This window comes from Arachis hypogaea, chromosome 15 (assembly GCF_003086295.3).
Source record: "Arachis hypogaea cultivar Tifrunner chromosome 15, arahy.Tifrunner.gnm2.J5K5, whole genome shotgun sequence".
NCBI classification, from domain to species: Eukaryota; Viridiplantae; Streptophyta; class Magnoliopsida; order Fabales; family Fabaceae; genus Arachis; species Arachis hypogaea.
The window spans coordinates 126,593,286-126,614,399 of NC_092050.1; the positions used below are offsets into that span (position 1 = coordinate 126,593,286).

General features: G+C 33.3%; 3 protein-coding genes across 3 annotated transcripts; 1 reads left to right on the forward strand and 2 right to left on the reverse strand.

Annotated features, from left to right (window-relative positions):
* Positions 1-2,098: 2,098 nt before the first annotated feature.
* LOC112750615 (acyl-protein thioesterase 1-like) lies at positions 2,099-5,042 on the reverse strand. The gene is made up of 4 exons (XM_025799414.3): positions 4,675-5,042; positions 4,513-4,595; positions 2,636-2,729; positions 2,099-2,399 (listed from the first exon to the last, which is right to left on the reverse strand). Exons 1-4 carry the CDS (start codon positions 4,797-4,799, stop codon positions 2,312-2,314), a joined length of 390 nt encoding a protein of 129 aa, XP_025655199.1. The 5' UTR covers positions 4,800-5,042; the 3' UTR covers positions 2,099-2,311.
* A 3,943-nt stretch (positions 5,043-8,985) lies between these two features.
* On the forward strand, positions 8,986-11,362 carry LOC112747138 (uncharacterized). Its single transcript, XM_025795147.3, has 2 exons — positions 8,986-9,565; positions 10,735-11,362. Exons 1-2 carry the CDS (start codon positions 9,336-9,338, stop codon positions 10,988-10,990), a joined length of 486 nt encoding a protein of 161 aa, XP_025650932.1. The 5' UTR covers positions 8,986-9,335; the 3' UTR covers positions 10,991-11,362.
* Positions 11,363-13,030: 1,668 nt separating this feature from the next.
* Positions 13,031-18,426, reverse strand: LOC112750617 (protein arginine N-methyltransferase PRMT10). Its single transcript, XM_025799415.3, has 8 exons — positions 18,080-18,426; positions 17,694-17,886; positions 17,478-17,583; positions 16,782-16,971; positions 16,246-16,431; positions 16,080-16,163; positions 14,872-15,091; positions 13,031-13,433 (listed from the first exon to the last, which is right to left on the reverse strand). The coding sequence occupies exons 1-7, from the start codon at positions 18,263-18,265 to the stop codon at positions 14,915-14,917; spliced, it is 1,122 nt and encodes a 373-aa protein (XP_025655200.1). The 5' UTR covers positions 18,266-18,426; the 3' UTR covers positions 13,031-13,433; positions 14,872-14,914.
* Positions 18,427-21,114: the final 2,688 nt, after the last annotated feature.

A 21,114-nucleotide genomic window follows, 5' to 3' on the forward strand; every position in this document is an offset into this window, starting at 1 on the left:
TATATTATTTAGTCTTGCCCACATATCTCTTTGTTGCCTTCTTCTTCTGAGTACTAGGAAAGTGACCCCCAGCCTCTTTTGTCTTAACATTCTTCTTTTTTGGAGTGACATTTCTCTTATTTGCAGTGACATTCGTCTTTTTTGAAGTCAAATCTTTCTTCTTTGTTGTTAATCTCTTCTTCTTTGGAGTCAAAATCTCATGGCTATTACTACTATTATCAGATTCAAACCTAGGTGGACGAGACTTGTAAGCTTTATCTTCCGCACTCTCATAACCATCATCACTAGATGAGTCAGCATCTCTTTCTACATCAGTAGCATCCTCTAACAACTCAGGATTATTTTCATCATAATCACAATAGATATACAGCTCATCAGTCTCCATGTTAGCTATTTTGTTATCACACATCTCATTAATTTCTTTGTCTCCTTTGAGAATATGGAGCCCAAACTCAATATCCCCAATGGGGTCTAGCCAGTATATCTCCTTGTAAGTTTGGTAATGCCCTTAAACATTTCTACTAAGTCTTTGAAATTCACAAAGTCTATATCCAACTTAAAAACCTGTGAACCTTACTATCCATATAGTTGAGCACACCATCATTATCTCTTTCAAACCATCCTCCATGATAAAACACAGGCACAATTTCATAAGCCATCTGTAGCAAACGTAATAGTAAATTAAACTAAAGTCCAACAAAACCAATTTTTAATTAATGCATAATACATCACTCAACGCTAATTAAAACTTATTTTCATTACTTGATTTCTTTACTAAACCCAAAAACATAAAATATTTATAGCCCTAACAACCAGACAAGTCACAAACACCAAATTGCATGCAATGAAGCTATGAAGGAGGACCACCTAGCAGGACCACACTCACAGGACCACAACCAAACACAGAAAAATGCTAGAAAACAAAGCAAAGAACCTACCTCGTGTTCCTCGAACATCTCGTCACCACAATGTCACAATAACGTTAGCTCTTCGCCGTCACTACACTATCATGTCGCCATTCGCCCTCCGTCACGGTGTCCCTCGCTAGATAATTTTTGGCATGGAAGAGGGTGTTGACTTAGGATTTTCTGTAATTATTAATGTGAAGAAGGGAGAAGAATGGATGAGTCTTCCTATATAATGTCGTTGGTGTGAAACGCAACATTTTGGCCTCTTCAAAACGTTGGCATGTTGCTTACTATACCAGGGGTTGATTTGTCCCAAACAAATTATCCAATGACACATAGGAACGTTTTGTTACACGTGGGAATGTTATCTAACATTTAGGATTGTCTCCGCCTCCTATTGATGGAGACTTTGACAGAATGGCCAAAATGTTTGATGAAAATGATAGATAGAAGTCACGATGAGATTACGCTTTCGTTAAGAGATGGAAAGGGATTTTGTGAAATTGCTAGGGATCGGAGTAAGATTTCACTCTTTTTTTTTTATCACTTTATTTGCAAGTTGCATAGTCCTCTCATTGCTATCAATACTTTTAAGGTTGAGTATGCTTATGAAGCTGTAAATGATATGCTTGGTTTGGATATATAAATTGCAAAAATAGTTGTTTAAGGTTTCTTTATTTTGAAAATATATGGAAAAGACCTTTGCACTAAAATGAAGCTACAAAGATAAAATTGTTGCTAGTCTAACAATAAAAAAAATTAACTCGTAACAAATTAACATTCCATAATCAGATATCTAATTTGTATTCTACTAAAAGACTAAAATTTAATTCTTCTAATTGTTAATTATCCCAACATAGCATTAAAATTTACTAACAATATTTTTCAAATTAGTTGTTAAACAAATGTAACAATTTGTCTCCCAACCTTTATATCCAATTGAGGGACCAAATTCATTAAAACATCTTTTCCACCATTTCAGCTTGCGCAATGACATTTAACACAGTACATCAAGTCTTTGTTAACACCGTTAAATGGACAGCTTGATAATTAATGGAAGAAGTAACTTGATTCATAGTTTAAAACTGAAGAACTAACCTGATTCATTTAAAAATTGAAAAACGATTCGATCATGAAATAACAATTGGAAAAAAAATAAATTTTTATCGTAAATAAAAATAAAAAGTACATGAATAATATGAAGGAACAAAAAAAATTTCCTCCACAGAATTAAATAAAAATTTCTCCATTAGAAAATCTTAAATAAGAATAAACTCAAACATCTAGAAACTCATCCAATACAAGGTCAAAGTCGACTTTTACATCATTCATGTCATTGGATCAGAGCTTACAATAGACCTAAGAGGGGAATAATTCTGCATTTTGCTTCCTTCCCAATCGAATTAGGCAGCATTCCCCTCAAGGCCCAATTTCGTCGTTAGCCAAGAACACACCTCATCCATCTCTTCCGGAATTGTGTAGTGTCCAAGCCTGTCGTATTAGAACAAAATAAAATTAATACTGATCACAATATATGGAATTCGTGAAAGCCATGACAGTGTTTCACACGGAATTTCTTTATTGGTGGCTACTTCTATGAAAACGTCATGTGAATATGGTGTTGTGAACCGTTAGATGGTTTAATATGTTTGATTGAACTGTCTAACCGTTTAGAATACCATTTTTACATGAAGATATCTTCATAGAAATAACCACATTTTTATTACCCATTATAATCTTTAAAAGTTACATCCTGAAACCCAGTTGAACTTAAGCACTTCGAAGATTTTTCACCAAATTTATAGGGAACCACATCATCGCCTGAAAGGAAATAAATGTCAATGTAAGAAAAAAAAAATCACAAGTTAGATCATTTGCATAGTTGAAATGAGAACATCAATATTACACAAAAGCAAAACGAAATTTACTAAGAGCAATCTATTTCTTTCTAGGTTTTAACAACTTGCTAGAATACCCCTATTTGCCATTCAATTGTGTTTCCGAGTCTGAAGTTACAGACACACTAGAGCTTAGAGATGAGAGAATAGCAGCCTTTAGGAAGATGAAAAATTACCAAAATGCCAAACATGAGAATTAGGTCTTTTACCTTCTGAGCCCATGCCCCCTCATTCTTCATTTTCTACTACTATTTTTTTACAATTATTTCTTTATGGCTGGGCCCCACAACACCCCATCCCAGTTTCCCCCTAACATGTTCTGGACATCTATAAAGCCCATATTACATTTCATTCTAAAACAGCTATAAAATAATAAATACAAGTACAAATGTTCATCTACATCGTGTATGTTTATTGAAAGCAAAAAGTTTTGGAATTGAATTGAATTTAATTTAATTAAAATGAGCTAAATTATAAATCAATTATTGTGTTTGGATTATACATTAGTGAGAACCGAATTGATTTCAATTTTGAATTTTACATTTTTGTTCTTTATTCTCTAGTTATATTACATGAATAACCACCACTGCCAAAGACTGCCGGACCACCACCACCCCAGGTCCCAAGTCCCAACACGCTCTCTTTATACTAATATATTGCAACTAACTTTGCGAGCTTGGCAGGGTAATGTTGTATGCCCATTTTGTTAGAGGAGAGGGAGAAATGAGATTGTGTATAAGAGAGGAGGACAGTTAGCAGGATTCATCTTAGAAATTAAGCTGGAGCCTCTCAAATGCTACTTGTATGTTGTATCTTCCCTTTTTGGCATATGTCTTACTACATTCCCTAATAAATTTTCAGAGTTAAGAGTGATATCTCAATGATATCATTCAGCCCCTGTGCTTCTATTCCATCTATTTATATTCACTACTCTATTATTTGTTTTATCTTTTAGTTGAGCTACAACGGTACCATGATCTTACACAAGGAATTAGAATTCTTTTAGGCTGCCAAACACCGCCTCATGGTATGACACGAGGTTATCTTATCTCAAATTAAAATAAGTCAAAGATGAAATCATTCTAAGCACCCATGAGGAGTGATAAACTGACATCCACTATGTAGGATTTCTTACCACCCTCAAGTTGTTCTTCATAACTTTCACTTTATTAAAGTTTGTTTCATTAGTTGAATAATAGGATTTAGAGTATCTGTTAATTTATATTTTCTCTATTAAATTTTCGTTTCAATTTTAAAATTGAAACAAGTAAATTTATTTAGATGTTTGTCTGTTTTATGCTTCCAACATCATTTAACTTCCATCCACTTTAAAACACACCTCCTAGACATGAAATACAAATAGACTAGGAGACACAAACTTCCTTCGAGAAGACAACTGTTATAAAAGCAAGACAAAATGTCTCTACCTTGGAATAAATATTGCCTAATTTTTTATCCATCCAAAATCTAGGGACAATGGAGCTGAGCAGAGACATAGTTTCTCTCTATTGTCTCTACCTCTATATTTCTGTCTAAAGATAATTTCCAAACACAACCTTTAACCCTTAACTTCCACAAGTTGTGGATATTTTAGGAATTATGATCATCATATATAAATGGGATAAATTTGGAAACAAATTGTGATTAAAAAAAGGGTCAAACCTACTCAACTACTTTACATGGGAATAGAGATAAATGTGAATTACCTTGTCCGTGACATAACAAAACGGGAAAAGTTTGAGCGCGTCTTGTGGCTTCATCTACCCCTTGTAACTTGTTACTCAAGGTCCTACAGATGAACAAAAAATTAACATTTTTTTTTTCAAATAACGTATAAACTTGGGTTGAGTAGAATCAAAATGCTAAACTTTGCACATGGAAGCCATCCACTTAAACCAACAGCTGCACATAAGTTGGCTGGGTAAGGACTGCCATTTCCGTATTTTCCAACAGTAAAGCAGGTTGCAGAGTAGAGGGCAGTAGCTGCTCCCATGCTAAAGCCTCCAACACCAAGCTTAACTGTCAAAATAGCACTCTAAATTAATACATAATGTTATGTTATCCTATTTTTTACAATATGCACTATAGAACCAATACAATTTGTAATTGATCTTATCTCAGGCACAATCCCATTTGTTCCGATTATTCTCTATGTATGCTCCACTTGATGCATGGAGAGGAATGTTATACCGACATCAACTGTGGGACAAACCTTCTCAGGCAAAACAAAAATTCTATTGTTTTGTCACCTTATAGAAGATTTATTTCATTGGGGGTAACCCACACACCATGAATAGGATTGATATTATTGGATACTCCACTATGTGGCCCACAGATGAAAAGACATTCCTGAATGCCTTGGCTAAATAACTTTGCCAACTCTGGCAACCTGGGATATATGGGAAAAAGGATATAGTCGAAGGACTCTCATTCAGAACGGATGTTCCGCCAATTACACTCCAAGAGTTCCAATCCAGAGTCAAAACCTCAGGAATAATTAATCAATTTGGACAGTACTCTTTCTACACTCTAAGAACAGGGCAAAATTTCCCTGATCAGCCTAGCACTTCCAGACGTATCCCGACAACAAGCAGAGATTTTGATAATGGTCTGAATTCTGAAGATTTAAGTGGTAGAGTATATGCCTTACCACCAAGCCCAACCAGAGTTGATGCAGTAATACCCAATGACACTGAAGGCCCATACTCAGACCCATATGACTTATATCTACAAGATGCCCAAGATCTTAATGAAAGAAGCACTGAAGATCTACTTAACAATTTACAAGACTCGGATATAGATCTTAGAGCAGTCAATTTGGCCTGTGATGATACATCATCTTTCTCAGATGGTGACGGGACCCTTCCAGAAGATTATTTTAAGCCATCCATTTGCTAAAACAAATGTCCTCACTATGTATAATTATTGAGTGCACTAAAATAAAGTGATCTCTGTCACGTGTCTAGGTAAAGTCAGAAAGAGATAATACTTATCCTTATCCTCCAACTGGGATTGTATAATAGGCTTGTATGAATTCTGTAAGATATTGTTATCCTTCAGAGACCTCTATATAAAGAAGAACTCACCTCAGTTGTATTCAGATCTCAACGAACATTGTAATATATCCACTTTTCCTACTTCACAACATGTTCTAAATTTCTTTTTCTCTCTGAAAGCTTAGCTAGTGTTATTTTTTTCTCCCTTATCCGGTGTCATTAAGTATGCTCTGGGCTTGCCTCTGTGCTATAGAGGAACCTGCTCATTAGAATATGGCACAAATAGGATCCACAGGAATTTCTCATATTGGAAAAAGGACTCGATCTTATAATACCAAGTTTTGCTCGGACCCTTTAAATCTCACCCGATGAAATGAATGACAGGGTGATAGGGATAAGCAAAGGTGTTATAGAATCGATCTCCGGAAGAATCTAGTGATGAAACTGCTGAATCCAGTAAAGAAACTACTGAATGGTCCGAAGAAGACTATGAAGCAGACCTTTCAGCGATAGCCATGGTCAACCCTGTAGAAGAAGAAGAGGAATAAATAATCTCTGAAAGGGATGAACCAGCAGCTTCAGTTAATCCTCCACAGACAGGATCTTCTGAAGTAAAAACTTTTAACAAATGGTTTACCTTTGATGATATCCCACCATCAAGATACAGGAAAAGGTTAAATGAATTTGGTTCTTGGATTGAAATCAAGATGGCTAATCCAAATCTTTCAAGCAGACGAGTCCTTGCAGATTTCATAAATCGGATGACTAGCAATCTCCGAGAATGGGTTAACAACCTTTCTGAGTATGAAAGACTCCAGCTCATTAATAGTACTTCTCCTTAGTTTTTGGGGATACTATACCAGGAATTCTTGGGAGATATTACAATTATCTAAAAAAAATTCCAAGGATATTTTGAAATGAAGTGCTGCTCACTCAACAGAAAGGATTTGGAAAAATATTACAAGAAGATGGCTGCTAAATATTATCCTCTAGGAGAAAATAATAATTCACCACTCAAATAAATCTTCATGGCATCCTTGCCAGATGAACTTCAGCCAGAACTACAACGGATGATGATGAATCTTTGCAAAGAAGTGGCTACCACCACCATTGGAGAAATATACCAGCTGGCTCTAGCTACCCTAGATAAACTGTGTGTACAACAATAGATGTTCAAACGGCTCAATCAAAATTCAGGCAAACTTATAAGACAAAGAAAGAAATTAAAATGCTTCAGTCTTTAATGGATGCAGCCTCCATAGAAGATAAAGAAGATCTTCAATCAGTACTTGAAGAGCAAGAAGACAAAGACGAGGATACCCAATATGTTTTTCAAGACTCTGAAGCAAGCAGTTCAGAAGAAGAATTCCCACCGAAGCGGTCAATCTTTACAATAGCTTCCATCACCACAAGAATTCCTAAAGGATCAAAAATCCCAAAAGAAGAACTTGGATATCTTAGATCTTTAGGAATGAAACAGATTGATGGAACTCCCCGACCTCATTTTCACTTAAAAGTCAAAACTTTCATCTCTGACAAACCACTGAAAGCCGTTGCACTGATGGACACTGGACTTGTACTACTGTCATAAAACCACATGTCTTACCAAAAGAAATGTGGGCACCTTTCCATAGGAGGTTTGCGGCGGCTAACAGCGAAGTCTTCACCATAAATCTAATTTCTAAAAAAAACCTATTGGATTGAAAATATTTGCAGGCCAGACCACTTAGCTCAGAGTATTAGGAAGTTATCTCCCAGATAAGGATGTCCTGTTTGGATTCGATGCTTTTTTTCGAACCCATGGGTTACATATTAAACCCACGGGCTAAGTTACAAAGGGCAGTTCTTGCCTTACACAGGAATACAAAGCATCCTTGAAATTCAGGAAGCTCCAGATGAATACAAGGAGATCCAACAACAACTCCTTAAGACCTGTTGTGACAGTCATGATCAATTCAACCATGCGGCACTTTTATGAAAAAATCTTGTTTATTTTGTTTGAGTTTTATCTTTTAATATTATAAATTTTTGTGGTATTTTCTCTTATTTATTGTATTTTTTGTGATTAATTTGAGTATGCTAATATAGATCTATCAGATATAAAAAAAGAATACACTAAAAAATTTTTCTCTATTAAATTACTTTAAGACTAAAAAAGATTTTAAATTTAAGCAGAAAAAAATTGAATATTTCAAATTGTTGCAGTACTTTGTATGTAGCTTTAGAAACCATAAAGATTCAGTTTTGTCTTTTTATTTCTGCATGTAAAAATTTTTCATAATAGAATATTAGACCTACTTTCTGTTTAGAGTTCAACATAAAATATTTCTAATCTTATTCTTTATATTTGATCTAAATAATCTGCAGTAGTCTTTTATAGATAGAAAATACATCTGTTAGACTTTCATTTTACAAAGTATATTAAACATTAGTTGTTTTTCATAGCCTTTAAAGATTCATTCTTTGCTAGAGCTAGAGTGAGATATACCACATTGTCATATAAAATATTGGGAGTTTCTTCCTAAAAGATAATAAGATGTTTGAACATATTAAATTATTAATCCATTAGATTTTATAGGATCATTCATGACTTGCTCCATCAAGTAGTTATTATAGTACAGTCAACTTTGTGGTCTTCCTATAGCATTTCTACGTGGCTACATTAGGTACCTACCATAGCACTCATTAAATAGCTGTTTTTCTGGGTGACCCTCTCACTCATCTTTGGAGTAACTCTTTCCTTAATAAGTCCTTAGGCGTCAAGTCATACTTTGCCACTTTCATGTGCGAGAGTTCTTAATTAGAGATTATGGGTGTTATGGAACTTTACTCTAATAATATAAAGTGAGTTGAATTGGATGGTATATAAAGATATATGTTATGTGATTAATTTACTAATTCTCTTAAACAAGTATCAGATGTTCGAATTTTACTTTGTGTATAAAACAATTCATTGATAAATAACAAACCTTTAAATAAAATTTTAATTTGTGATAGATTAATTCTTTGTCAGAGGAATTGGGAGATAATGTTAAAATAAAAAACATATACGTTATGTATCTTTCTTGCGATTATTTTGAGAGGAAAAATAAATAGAATTAAAAATAACAATAAATGTACTTTAAAAAAGAAACTAATAATAATTTGAGACCAAATACAAAAATAAACAATGATGAATAGATCAACGTGGAGAATCATAAACCACCGCCATATCTGATGGCTATAGCTTCATACATAATTAGCAATGCCACACACAAAACACAAACATTTCATTACCAAATATAACAAATTTTCTATTTGTGAGTCTAATACTCAACACTTGTGTGAACCCCATTTTATATTTGTGTATGAAGGCCAAATATAACATTTTTCACTATAAATACATTATACATGTCATTGTGTTTCCACCAAAGAAAATTTGTTATTCATTTGGTTGTAACCTTTTAGCTATAAAAATACCTGGAAAGCAGCTTGTTTTATTTCTTTTAAATTAATTAATTTTTTATTTTAAACATCAATAGTTGTATTGAGAAATGGCGAAGGTACCATTATTGATTTTGGTATTCTCATTGTCATTGAATTTTACATTGTTAGGTTTAGTTTTAGGACAGGATGATCCATGGAAGAGTGTATTAGACCAAGCAAGCAAGTCAGGTCTATCTCAAGACAAAGTTAATGACGCTCTTAGTGGTGTATCTGCAAATAAGGGTTCTTGGGATACATTAGGTGATGGAGATTTGGGTGATTGGGTTCAACAAATCAGGTAAAAAAAAAACATTTTTTATGCACTAAATTTCTCAATATTTCACTCGTGTTTTAATGCTACATTGTTGCTTTCTCGTTGATATAATGGAAAAAAAAAAGTGATTATTTTAAATACAATATTAACGTCATCCATTTTGCATTGTTACATATAAGATATCATCATATATGTGAGTTTTGAGATAATTATTGTAAGAGTTGATTACATTTGGTGATATCTGACACATGATCAGATAACTGTTACGTTAAACATTGTTACGTCTAATAAATGTAGTTGAAGTTGTTTTTCATATTTAATATGAGGAGTTAGTGTTAAGAATCATTAGGGAATTAGATTTTTTTATGTGTCCTTTAGTTTTAGTATAGTTATTATAAGAATTGATGCTTTTACTAATATCAGAAATACTATACAAAATTAGGTGATTTCATAGAATAATGTAACACTTAAATTAATGTTATTATTTTGAAGAGGATTTTATATTCATTGTGAGATGAGAGTTGAGGAGACAAGAGATAGATGAAAATATTGAAACTGGGAGAGGGAGAGGGAGAGGAAGATTATAGTTCAACTTGTATGAATTAGTATCGGGAGAGTCCAAGACGAGTCTCTTTTCTCTTTCAACTTTTTTTTTTATTACTCACTTCCAAATTCAGAAAAGAATACTAATTATTTCTCTCGTGAATAAATAATCATTTTGGTATTTAAAAAATTTTGATTTTGACAAAACAGACTTCCCAATATTTGTTTCTGACAAAATAAATTTCTAAATATTAGATTCGTTTGACAAAATGATTTAATCATTAATCCATTACTCTTAATAATTAGATCATTTTATGAAACCAATATGATATTTAGGGGGTTTATTTTGTCAAAAATAAATATTAGAATTTGTTTTTTCAAAATTAAAACTTTTTGAATGCCAAAATATTATTTACTCTTTCCTTCGTATATGTTTTTCACTTGACACAATGTCATGTAAAGTAGTTCTAAAATAATAAGTAAAAATTAGACACTGTATTATACAGTGATACATGATTAAATGTCCAGGTAAAATATTTATCTAATAAAGTGCATAAAACTAAAATAATAAAAGGGAACAAAATGTTAAAAAAAAAAAAGATTTACATATTCATTTACTTAATTAATTGTGGATGTTGTCACCAAAACAGTGATTTAGGAACTGGGATGGGAAGTACTTCAACAGCAGCTTCACCTAGTGATTCTACAACATTAGATATTGATGACGATGTTGATGACACATTTAAAATTAAACCCTCAGCTTCAAATGCACCTCAAAAAGCACCAACAAGTGCACCTGTATCTGCACGGAGAACATCACCAACAGCTGCACCAAAATTGTCACCAACAAAGGCACCTGAATGGGCACCATCGCAATCTCCCGGTGCATCACCTCCCAAAGCTTAAAAATAATGGTTAACTTAGATTAATTGTATCATATAAAATGAGTACAAATTAAGTAAATACTTCTTGTTAACATCATCATTTGAAATTAAAATAATTAATTAAGGTTTTAAACTAATAAATTATTTTACATTCAAGATGATGGTGGATAAATTATTTATTGGCTCAGGATAGCAAGAATACACTTTAGTTAGAAAAATTATTACTTCTCCTAGAATGTTACTTCTCCATTATTTGGAAGGTGAAGAAGCAACATTATATTACTCACATTTGCTCGTAACCAATGTATATTGGTGTACTAATATCATGCTGCATTGCTTTTATGATGGAGTATGACAAAATTGAAAGGATAATACTATTTTATTATTAAGTTTATTTTTGTTCTTTGTACAGTTAAAGTTAAAACCATCAATATTTGAATTATTCATTTGTGATTTTCTTTTCTAAAATCTGAATAAACTTACTCGATCCGATCAAGTATGGATTAGATTTTCCAACCTTGTCCTTGAGCACACATTAAGACTTTATATAGGTTGAGCAAACTTCGTGAGTTTGGTATGACAATTTGAGCTCATTCCTTGTTAAGAATATCACTAAGAGAGGAATTTTAGATACAACACTGCGCAAATTTGAACACTCTAAAAGAGGAGTGATGAAAGACACCTAGAAGTTGTTTGTACAAATGTACAGTAGAGAGAAATAAGATTCTGAAGAAAAATAGAAGCAAAAAACAAGAAAGAAAAGACGAGAAGATAGATTAAGCAAAAAGAAAAACCACAGAAAATTGTTTTAGTCCTCAACGTTTGTAATGAATCCTATTTTCATTCTTAACATTTTAATCGTCTTATTTTTATTCAAAAACCTTTAAAATAGCATCAATGTTATTCCAACATCAAATCTCTCACTAATAATTAACGAAATTGATACACTATTAATAATATTTTTGTTAAAGCTAGGCTTGCTCAATTTCCTTCTCCTACCTTCACCCTCCTTACAAGTCTAAATCCCATTCTCTTACTCCATTCTTTTTCTTTATTTTACACTATTAATTTTTCAAGAGGGATTTGAGGAAGAAAAAGAAGAGAGTAAAAAAATAGAATTTGAATTTGTTGAAAGGACGAAGGTAGGAGAAAATAATTGAACAAACGTAGTTTTAACAAAAATATTATTAATAGTACATCAATTTCGTTAAAATTTCGTTAAGTGTTAGGAAAAGATTTGATGGTAGAATAATATTAATGTCATTTTAAACGTTTTGAAATAAAAATAAGACTATTAAAACGTTAAAAACTAAAATAAAAATCATCTCAAACGTTGGAAACTAAAATATTTTATCCTCCAAAACAGCTCCTTTAAATCATGCTTACCCGGTTACCCCCCACGATGGAAACTTGGAAATTTAATTCGCCAAGGATGAAGTGGTAAAATGCCCCCACAAATGAGGGGCAAATGTGGAAAAAAACCATCTCAAGCTTCGAGAACACAGCCATCATAACCACACTTGTCTCTCCCACCCGTCAATCATGGCTTGATGCAAATGGCAGCAATGTGAAGGCTCCAGTAATCAAGAAAGGGACAAATTCAGACAGACTAGCGTGGAATACAAAGAGTCGTGCCCGAACATGGAGACACGACTTGATGTAGCATAATCTCTGGGGGGAAAAACAAGGTCGAGGAAAGGTACATCAAACTAGGATAGATATTTCATATTTCCTAAGCATCCCCATATAAGGGGCACTGTTCCGAGCAATCAGGAGACAATGTGTCATGTAGCCTGCAGTCATAAAGCCAGAGAATCCTGCCAAAAAAACAGATCTCTCATAGTGACCAGATTTCTCACATAAAGAGAACAAATCTCGCCATTTACGAGAATTAATGGCTAAGCCTCAACAATCACCCAGGTATATAAATGGGGAGCCTAGACGCCCCATGTACGCAATAGCCCCACTTGAGTTACGCCAGAGAATCCTAACTGATCCAAACATCCAAACAGATCTTGTATTCTCGCGCATAGTCTCAGCATCTCGCACTAAACAATATATATTTGGCAACTCATGAAAAATCTTATAGAAAACTGCATAAAATTACCCAAAATATACAGCAATGCTCTGCAGGTATTCTAATTTTACAGCATAATATTTTTAACTCCCCTAAACATACTTTTTCGAATGCAACATTTTAAACTTTCATCCTACATTACAAAAGCTTAATGAAAATCTTGTTCTTGAAATGAAGCATCGAAACCAATATCCTAAAACAACAACATAAACCAAAAATGGACACAGGCTTCCCTTTAAACTGAACCAAAACCTTATCACGACTGGTAACTACGTAACAATAATTTGCTCGTAAGTCCACCAAGTGCCTAGAAGGCCCAAAATTGTTATATGGCGTCAATTGCGTTGTTACAATTCTCCCTGATGATTTGATCACACAATGCTCATTCCTATACAAATATCAAAGGTTAAAAGCAACGGAAGAAAAGAATGGGTGAAGTATTTTTTATCTCTAACGTTTGCGATTTTCTTCAAAAATATCCCTAACGGTTAACTTCAATTTTATCCATCAATTTGAGTTGAGTCAAAAACTACCGTGGACGTTTTCAATTTGTCCTTTTAGATGAGAGTTAACGTCTAGAAGTAGTTTGACTCAAGTCAAAAACATTAGAGACAAAATTGAATAAAATTAAATGTTAGAGTTTTTTTTTTTGAAGAAAATCACAAAAGTTGAGGACAAGTATACTTTACCCAAAAAAAAATATGAAACGTGCGTTATCTAAACTTATCAATTGGTTTAGGTTTAGTAAAGAATCATATATATATATATATATATAAGTAATTACCCAAATCAGTCCCCAAGAATTTTAAAAGCAGACATTTTAGCCCCCAATTAAAATTAACACATTTTAATAATAATGTTCAATAAAATTATTAAGAAATACAAAGTTGAAAATATTTGATATTTTTGTATTTAATATAATCAAAAGATGTACTATTTTAAAAAACATGTTTGTATTAAAAGAAAATATTTTAATTTGGATTTCAAAGCATCATTATTTATCTTACTTGTTTCTAACGAAAAGAGTGTATTAATATACTAGTGTCATCGTCCACATGCATAAAGCTAAGTTAATAATAATAAAGGTTGACATATAGTAAAAGTAAAATGGACGGGGAGGACTGTTATATCTGACAGAGAAAAACGTTGGAAATTGATCTGTGTATTAATTTTTCTTAAAACTAAAATGTCCGCTTTTAAAATTCTTGGGGACTGATTTGTCTGCCAGAGTAAAACCTTAGAAATTGATCTATGTATTAATTTTCCTTGGGGAATAAAATGGCCGCTTTTAAAATCCTTGGAGACTGATTTGGGTAATTACTCTATATATATTTAGTTATTATAACACATATTTAATAAATAAAATGATAGATTAGGAAGCACATTAATACACTAGTGTATATATAAATGAAGGGTATTTTAGGAGGAAAAAAAACAATCCACCAAATTCATCTTAATCCCCTTTATATATAACTAGTAGATTAATAGTTTCCACCCTTTAAATTTTTAAATGTCTAGTATCTAGTAACAAATGTAAAATTAATCAAAAAATGATCAGTACTTTATTCAAAGGGTATTTTTGGAAAACCAAAGCTATGTAACCCCCTCCCAATCCAATAAAAGATAATAGATTATGATTTGACAATAAGTGTTTAGCCATAAATAAAATAACATTTGAGGATCTATATCCTAACAGAAAAAACTTAATAGAGATGAACTTCTACCTTTACCAAATATGTACCTTTTTATATATCTATAATATCACAATTCTTTATAATTAAAAAAATAGCACAATTCATTGAAGCAACATGAGCTATGGAATCTACCTTCAATGATGCATGAAGTCTTCACAATCAGGAATACGAAATGTTATTCAATATAGTACTTATGTTTGGAAGGAGCAAGAAGCTTCCCAGAATGTTGTTGAATTTCACACCCAAGTTCAACCTCCATAAGACGATGGTTTTCCTTTGAGCGACTCATTAGGAAAGAAATGGTTAAATTATCACCTTCACTCACATGTGTGGGTGGATGCAACAGGAACACCTGATCAATAATTAAAATATGTGATGGCACATAAGTTAACAGAGAACTGAATGAAACTCATGCCACAGTAAATGAAGCAAACGAATTCAGACACACACAACTGCTATAAATATGAGCACAGTCAATTGAAACATTAGCAAAGACCCATCATTACAGTGACAGTACATAGAAAATGATAGTATATAGATAGTGTAAAGACCTATTTATCCCAGAATGTACGGAAGTTACTATGGTATATTTCAACAATAGAACAACCATTTTAAGGAACCTTAAAAATATGAAAAGTAGGCCCAAAGTTGTGATGGACTTGTGGATCTTGAGAGATAGAACCTAGTAAATCCCAGAAAAATTGGAACAGCATTCATGGGTCCCTTAAAAGGTGCTACACTGGACATTTTCGTCCTTCCAATGCTGAAATTCTTTAGAGATTTGATACTTTTTCCCCCTCAAGTTAGGCGGCCTACATTAAACCCTTTGGGTGCAATCATTCTCCGAATCCTGCATTAATGTGAGATGCTTGTGCACCAAATTGCCCTTTTCCCCCTGTATGTCCATTACACTTTTTTTTACGGATTTACTTGATATGTTGTTTTCCTCCGGGTGTAAGTCCACAAAATTCTCAAATGGAAAGGAGTAAACAACTATAATTTCCCTACCATAATGAAATGGCATTGTTATTAATCATTGAACAACATGCATGCACCACCACTTCAAATCATCCAAACACCACCAATTAAATATGTAAAATTCAAGTCATTTTTTTGTGTTTTTTTCCTTTTTATTTATTTTTTTTCGAAAAAGGAGAATTTCATTAAGATGAAGAGAAGAATAATACAAGATAGAGGTTAAGGGCTCCTCTATACATTTGAACAGAAAAATCAACCAAAAGAGTTGTCTATCACTTCTTTCCATTATGTCCCCAACTACTTTAAAGTTAGAAAACCAGATTGACCAAAATAATTCACCACCAAAATGATGCAGCACACACCTGTTGGCCCCAATGTGTACCACAATCTACACTAGGAGCTGTAGTTAACTCGATCTCCTGCTCTGCTGGATCCTCACCTCTTCCCTGTTGAAGAAAAGCATGGAACAGTTAGTGTTAGTATATTTGATAGGTATTATGTCATTAACAGGCAAACAGAGTAACTTACCCGAAAATGTACATCAAACCACCCTCCAAACCCACACAACTTCATGTTATCCATAGTTATTGCCAATGAGAATTTTGACCTGACTTTTTCTATATCATTCACTGTGGCAGTTAAACAATCAATTTCTTTTATTATAGCAGCAGTTCCTATCACTTGATGTGGATGAAGATTGCTCCATAGTGATGTCTACAAAAATCACAGAAATGCAATTTAGAATTGGCAAAGACAAGATTAAATCAGTTTTGAATGCAAAAGAAAAGTCATTGCTAGTAAATAAATCTATTGGAGCTGTTTGGCCATAGAAAATAAAGAATTCATTGGACTTTTCCGTTGGATTTTATGAATATATATATATATGTCAGCTCCAAAAGATTTTATCTAAATTCCACTGTAAGAAGGTTTTTGCTCATTATAAACAGATACAAAGGTCAAATAAAAATTAATTATAAGATATGAAAGACTCCAAACAAAAATGACGATATTATTTTGACTGAAACTAACCATTATAATTAAGGTACACAAAGTGCAGAACTTGCCTGTAGATAGTATTTCCTCTGCTCCTCAGAAAAGGGCTTTGTTAGAGTACTCATGTCAACACCATAGTAGGTCTTTGTTTCATCAACAAAGTTGTGCCAATCATCCATAGCTGACTGGTAGTCACCCATTTTATGATCTCCTATCCCAGTCCTGATAGGTGCCATCCACATGCGAGCATGGCTAGGATACCTGACAAAAATAAAGGTCTCTTTTAATGATTCCAAAGGAAACACTTAAAAGCACCAAAATGGCCATTCACGCACAAGGATTTTTATAGAAATCATAACTCATAAGTTACTGCTCAATATCGACTTCCATGTAAAATGTTCATCAGTTTGGTATTAAAAAAACCTTAAGTTACTACACAGCTGATAATGTACTTAAAAAGGCATAGTAAATACAATATTGAATATTCTAAGCTAAGATAATGAATCAACTGAAGACCAGAGTACAAAAAGTAAAGAATCTGAGCCAACTCATTTTTTAGAACATTGTTCCCAGTTCGCACGGCACTATAGCGTGTTGACTACTAATTTTCAGACTTTCTTATTATGTTTAAAATTACAGAGCAATCAAGTAATGAACTGTGTAGCAGTAGGTGCACAACAATAGACAAGTCAGTAGCCATCAAATCATGAAAATGTATCAAAACAATCCTTTCTGCTGTAATTTCGATTGCCACAAGTGGTACTTACATAACTCCTGTTGGTTTGAGCCAGCGGTCACGAGCACATATAACTGAATCAAACATGGATTCGCGCAGGAGGAAGTAACCCATCCATTCAGAGATGATAACATCAACTGCAAGTTTCCCAATTTTACATTCAAGACCATTACAAATACTAAAAGGAGAAAACACAAAAAGTTTTGAAATTTCCACTATAAAAGCACAGATATCTACTAGTTCAAACCTTTCTCTGGCAGTGTAATTTCCTCCATTGAGCCCTCAATGACTTCAATTATATTCTGGAGATTATTTGCTCTAACAAGAGAACGCGCATGTTCAGACATCTTTGTAGCTTCCACTGCATATACCTTCCTTGCACCTGCTTGTGCTGACCATATAGCAAGAATGCCACTTCCAGTTCCCACATCCAAAACAGTCTTCTCCACATAAACCAAGCCAGCAGAAAATCACTCCCATGTATAACAATAATGGTGATACAAGAAAACACTCCAACCCAAGCATTTTAAGTTACAATAACAAATCAGAACATGTTAGAAAAAGCAAAAACAAAAATCACATCTTAAAACCTAATGCGTAATTTGTTTTTAATTATTTTCTAATTAGGGTTACCTTCCCATTAAAGTGATGCTTGTTCTCGAAGATGGCATTGAAGTAAGCGTCCATGCGAACCCGATCGGAGAGCATCTCCTTCTGGTGGTAGAGGAAAGCGTAGGTGCAGAAGTACTGCGCATAGTCAACGCCCTTGTCGACGGGATTTCCACGGCCACCAGCAGCGGCGTTCGCTGAGGTCCCCATGTTACAGTGACTCTCGCTCTGCACCCGTCAAGAACGCTATTCAATTTTTAGGGCAAGGCTTGGTTTAGCGGCAGGTTCAGTTCCGTTACTTCGGTACTCTTTGCTTATATATAAACTAAGCTTTCGTTTTTATTTGTCATTTTATTTTCCAAACTTAGACTAAACCAACAATTTAGTTAGAGAAACATTAAAAAATAACACTTTTATATTTTATTTATATTATTAAATTTAAAATTTAAAATTTAATACTTAAAATTAAATATTGGTCAAAAATAATATATTTTATTAATTATATTGTATTGCTCATTTAATTACGCTAATCATGTTCTCAAGTTTAACTTAATAAGATTTTATAGGAGAAATATTTAATTAAATTTTATTAGTGAGACTTATTATGTTTTATAGTAAAAAATTTGAATTTAGATTCTTTAAAATGAAAATATTGATAAAATAATAAAGTGATAGATTAATCATCATGAATTTATAATTCTAATTACTTTATCATTTTAGCAACTCTTTCATTCCAGCTTGATTTACAAGATTTTAGAGTAAAGTACCAATCTGGTCCCTATGCATTTTCAAGAATGACAACGCGACCACTCAAAATAAAATCGATCCACTTCGGTCTCTGTCTTCTGATTCCGTTACACAACGTGGTTCCTGTAGGTATTTTTTCGTCAACTCTGAACGGAAAATGCTGACATGTCAGGTTCAGAAATAGACAGGAGTCTAATTGTCTCTAAATTTAAATTAGTTAGGAGTTTATTTGTCCTTATAATATTTTAAACAATATTTTTTTAGATTTTTTTATTTATTATATTAATATTCTTTTTTCAATAAATTATTAAATATATGGTATAATAAGTACAAACTAATTAATAAATTATTCAAATTTAAAATATCATTTATTATCAAACTAAATAAATCATTCTCAAATATAATTTTTAAATACATAAATAATAAACATTAAAATTCAGTTAATACATTAATAACAATAACCCTATGATATACTATTAGTATTCTAGATAATTTTTCACAATAAAATAAAAACTAATGAACACATTACTTGATATATAGTAAAATATTTTTGAGTAATAACAAAATTAATTTTTTATTTCTTTAAACTAAATTAATAATTCTATTTAATATCTTTGTACTAAAATACACTATGAACAAGCTGCTAATACTAAATGAAATAATTAAAATATATAACCTTTAATGAAATAATTAAATACTAATTGAAATATTCTATTTTTTTATCTCTTTAATTGAATTTTAATATACTTAAAATTTTAATTAATCTATATTATTCTTATATTGATAAATCTTTATCAATCTATAACCTTATGATCATATGTATTATTAATAGATTAATAATATTATTGATACTTTAAATTTGTTGAGTTTATAAATGGTCTCCATATATATATGCAGATTATGCAGATCGTGCATGTCACGCGATCGCGTCATTCATGCGGACGCTTCATGCGGCGTTTTGCTTTGCCACGCGGGCGCGTCGTTCACGCCTCCACGTCACTTGTGCTATTCCAATCCGTGCGGTCGCGTGAGCCATGCGGCCGCATCACTGCGATTTCCTCTCTTCCGCACGGTCGCGTGAGCCATGCGGCCGCGTCACTTCTCGCTGGTCATCTCCTTAATTTCTTGTGTTCCTTCCATTTTTGCAAGCTTTTTTTCCAATCTCTAACTCATTCATGCCCTATAAAGCCTGAAACACTTAACACACAGATCACGGCATCGAATGGAATAAAGGAGAATTTAAATACATAATTAAAAGTCTCTAGGAAGCAAGTTTTCAATCATGTAATAATTTTAGGAAGGAAATATAAATGCATGCTAATCATATGAATAAGTGGGTAAAGATCATGATAAAATCACACAATTAAACACATTATAAACCATAAAATAGTGGTTTATCAGTAGTAGAAGAAGAAGAAGATGGAGAAGATGGAGGTAGATATGTTGTTCGGCCAAGGGTTAGAAGTAGTGGTTGTAATGTGTGAAAATGAAGGAGTGGTGAGGGGTTTATATAGGGGTGGGGGAGGGTTAGGTTTCCTGTATTAGGGTTAGGTTTGTGGGGGAAATAGGGTTTTGAATTTGAAGGTAGATGGGGTTTTGGGGAAGAGTGAATGAGGTGATTGGTGAAGGGTATTTGGGGAAGAGTGTTATGAAAAGGTGTGGAGAAGAGAGAAGAAGAGGTGGGGTAGGTGGGGATCTTGTGGGGTCCACAGATCTTGAGGGGTCAAGGACTTATCATCCCTGCTCCATTTAGGCATGTAAACGCCCTTAGAGTGCAATCCTGGTGTTTAACGCCAGACTGCTGCTTGTTTCGGGCGTTAAACGCCAAACTGTAGCCTGTTTCTGGCGTTTAACGCTAGCTTGATGCTTCTTTCTGGCGTTAAACGCCAGTCTGATGCTTCTTACTGGCGTTTAACACCAGTAAGCTTATCCTCCAGGGTGTACTATTTTTAATGCTGTTTTTCATTCTGTTTTTGATTTTTCAGTTGTTTTTGTGGCTTCACATGATCATCAACCTACAGAAAACATAAAATAACAATGGAAAATAAATAGATATAATTAAATAACATTGGGTTGCCTCCCAATAAGCACTTCTTTAATATCAATAGCTTGACAGTAAGCTCTCATGGAGCCTCACAGATAATCAGAGCAGGGATGGGGCCTCTCAACACCAAACTTAGAGGTTGGTTGTGGCTTCCCAACACCAAACTTAGAGTTTGGTTGTGGCCTCCCAACACCAAACTTAGAGTTTGAATGTGGGGGTTTTGTTTGACTCTGTATTGAGAGAAGCTTTTCATGCTTCCTCTCCATGG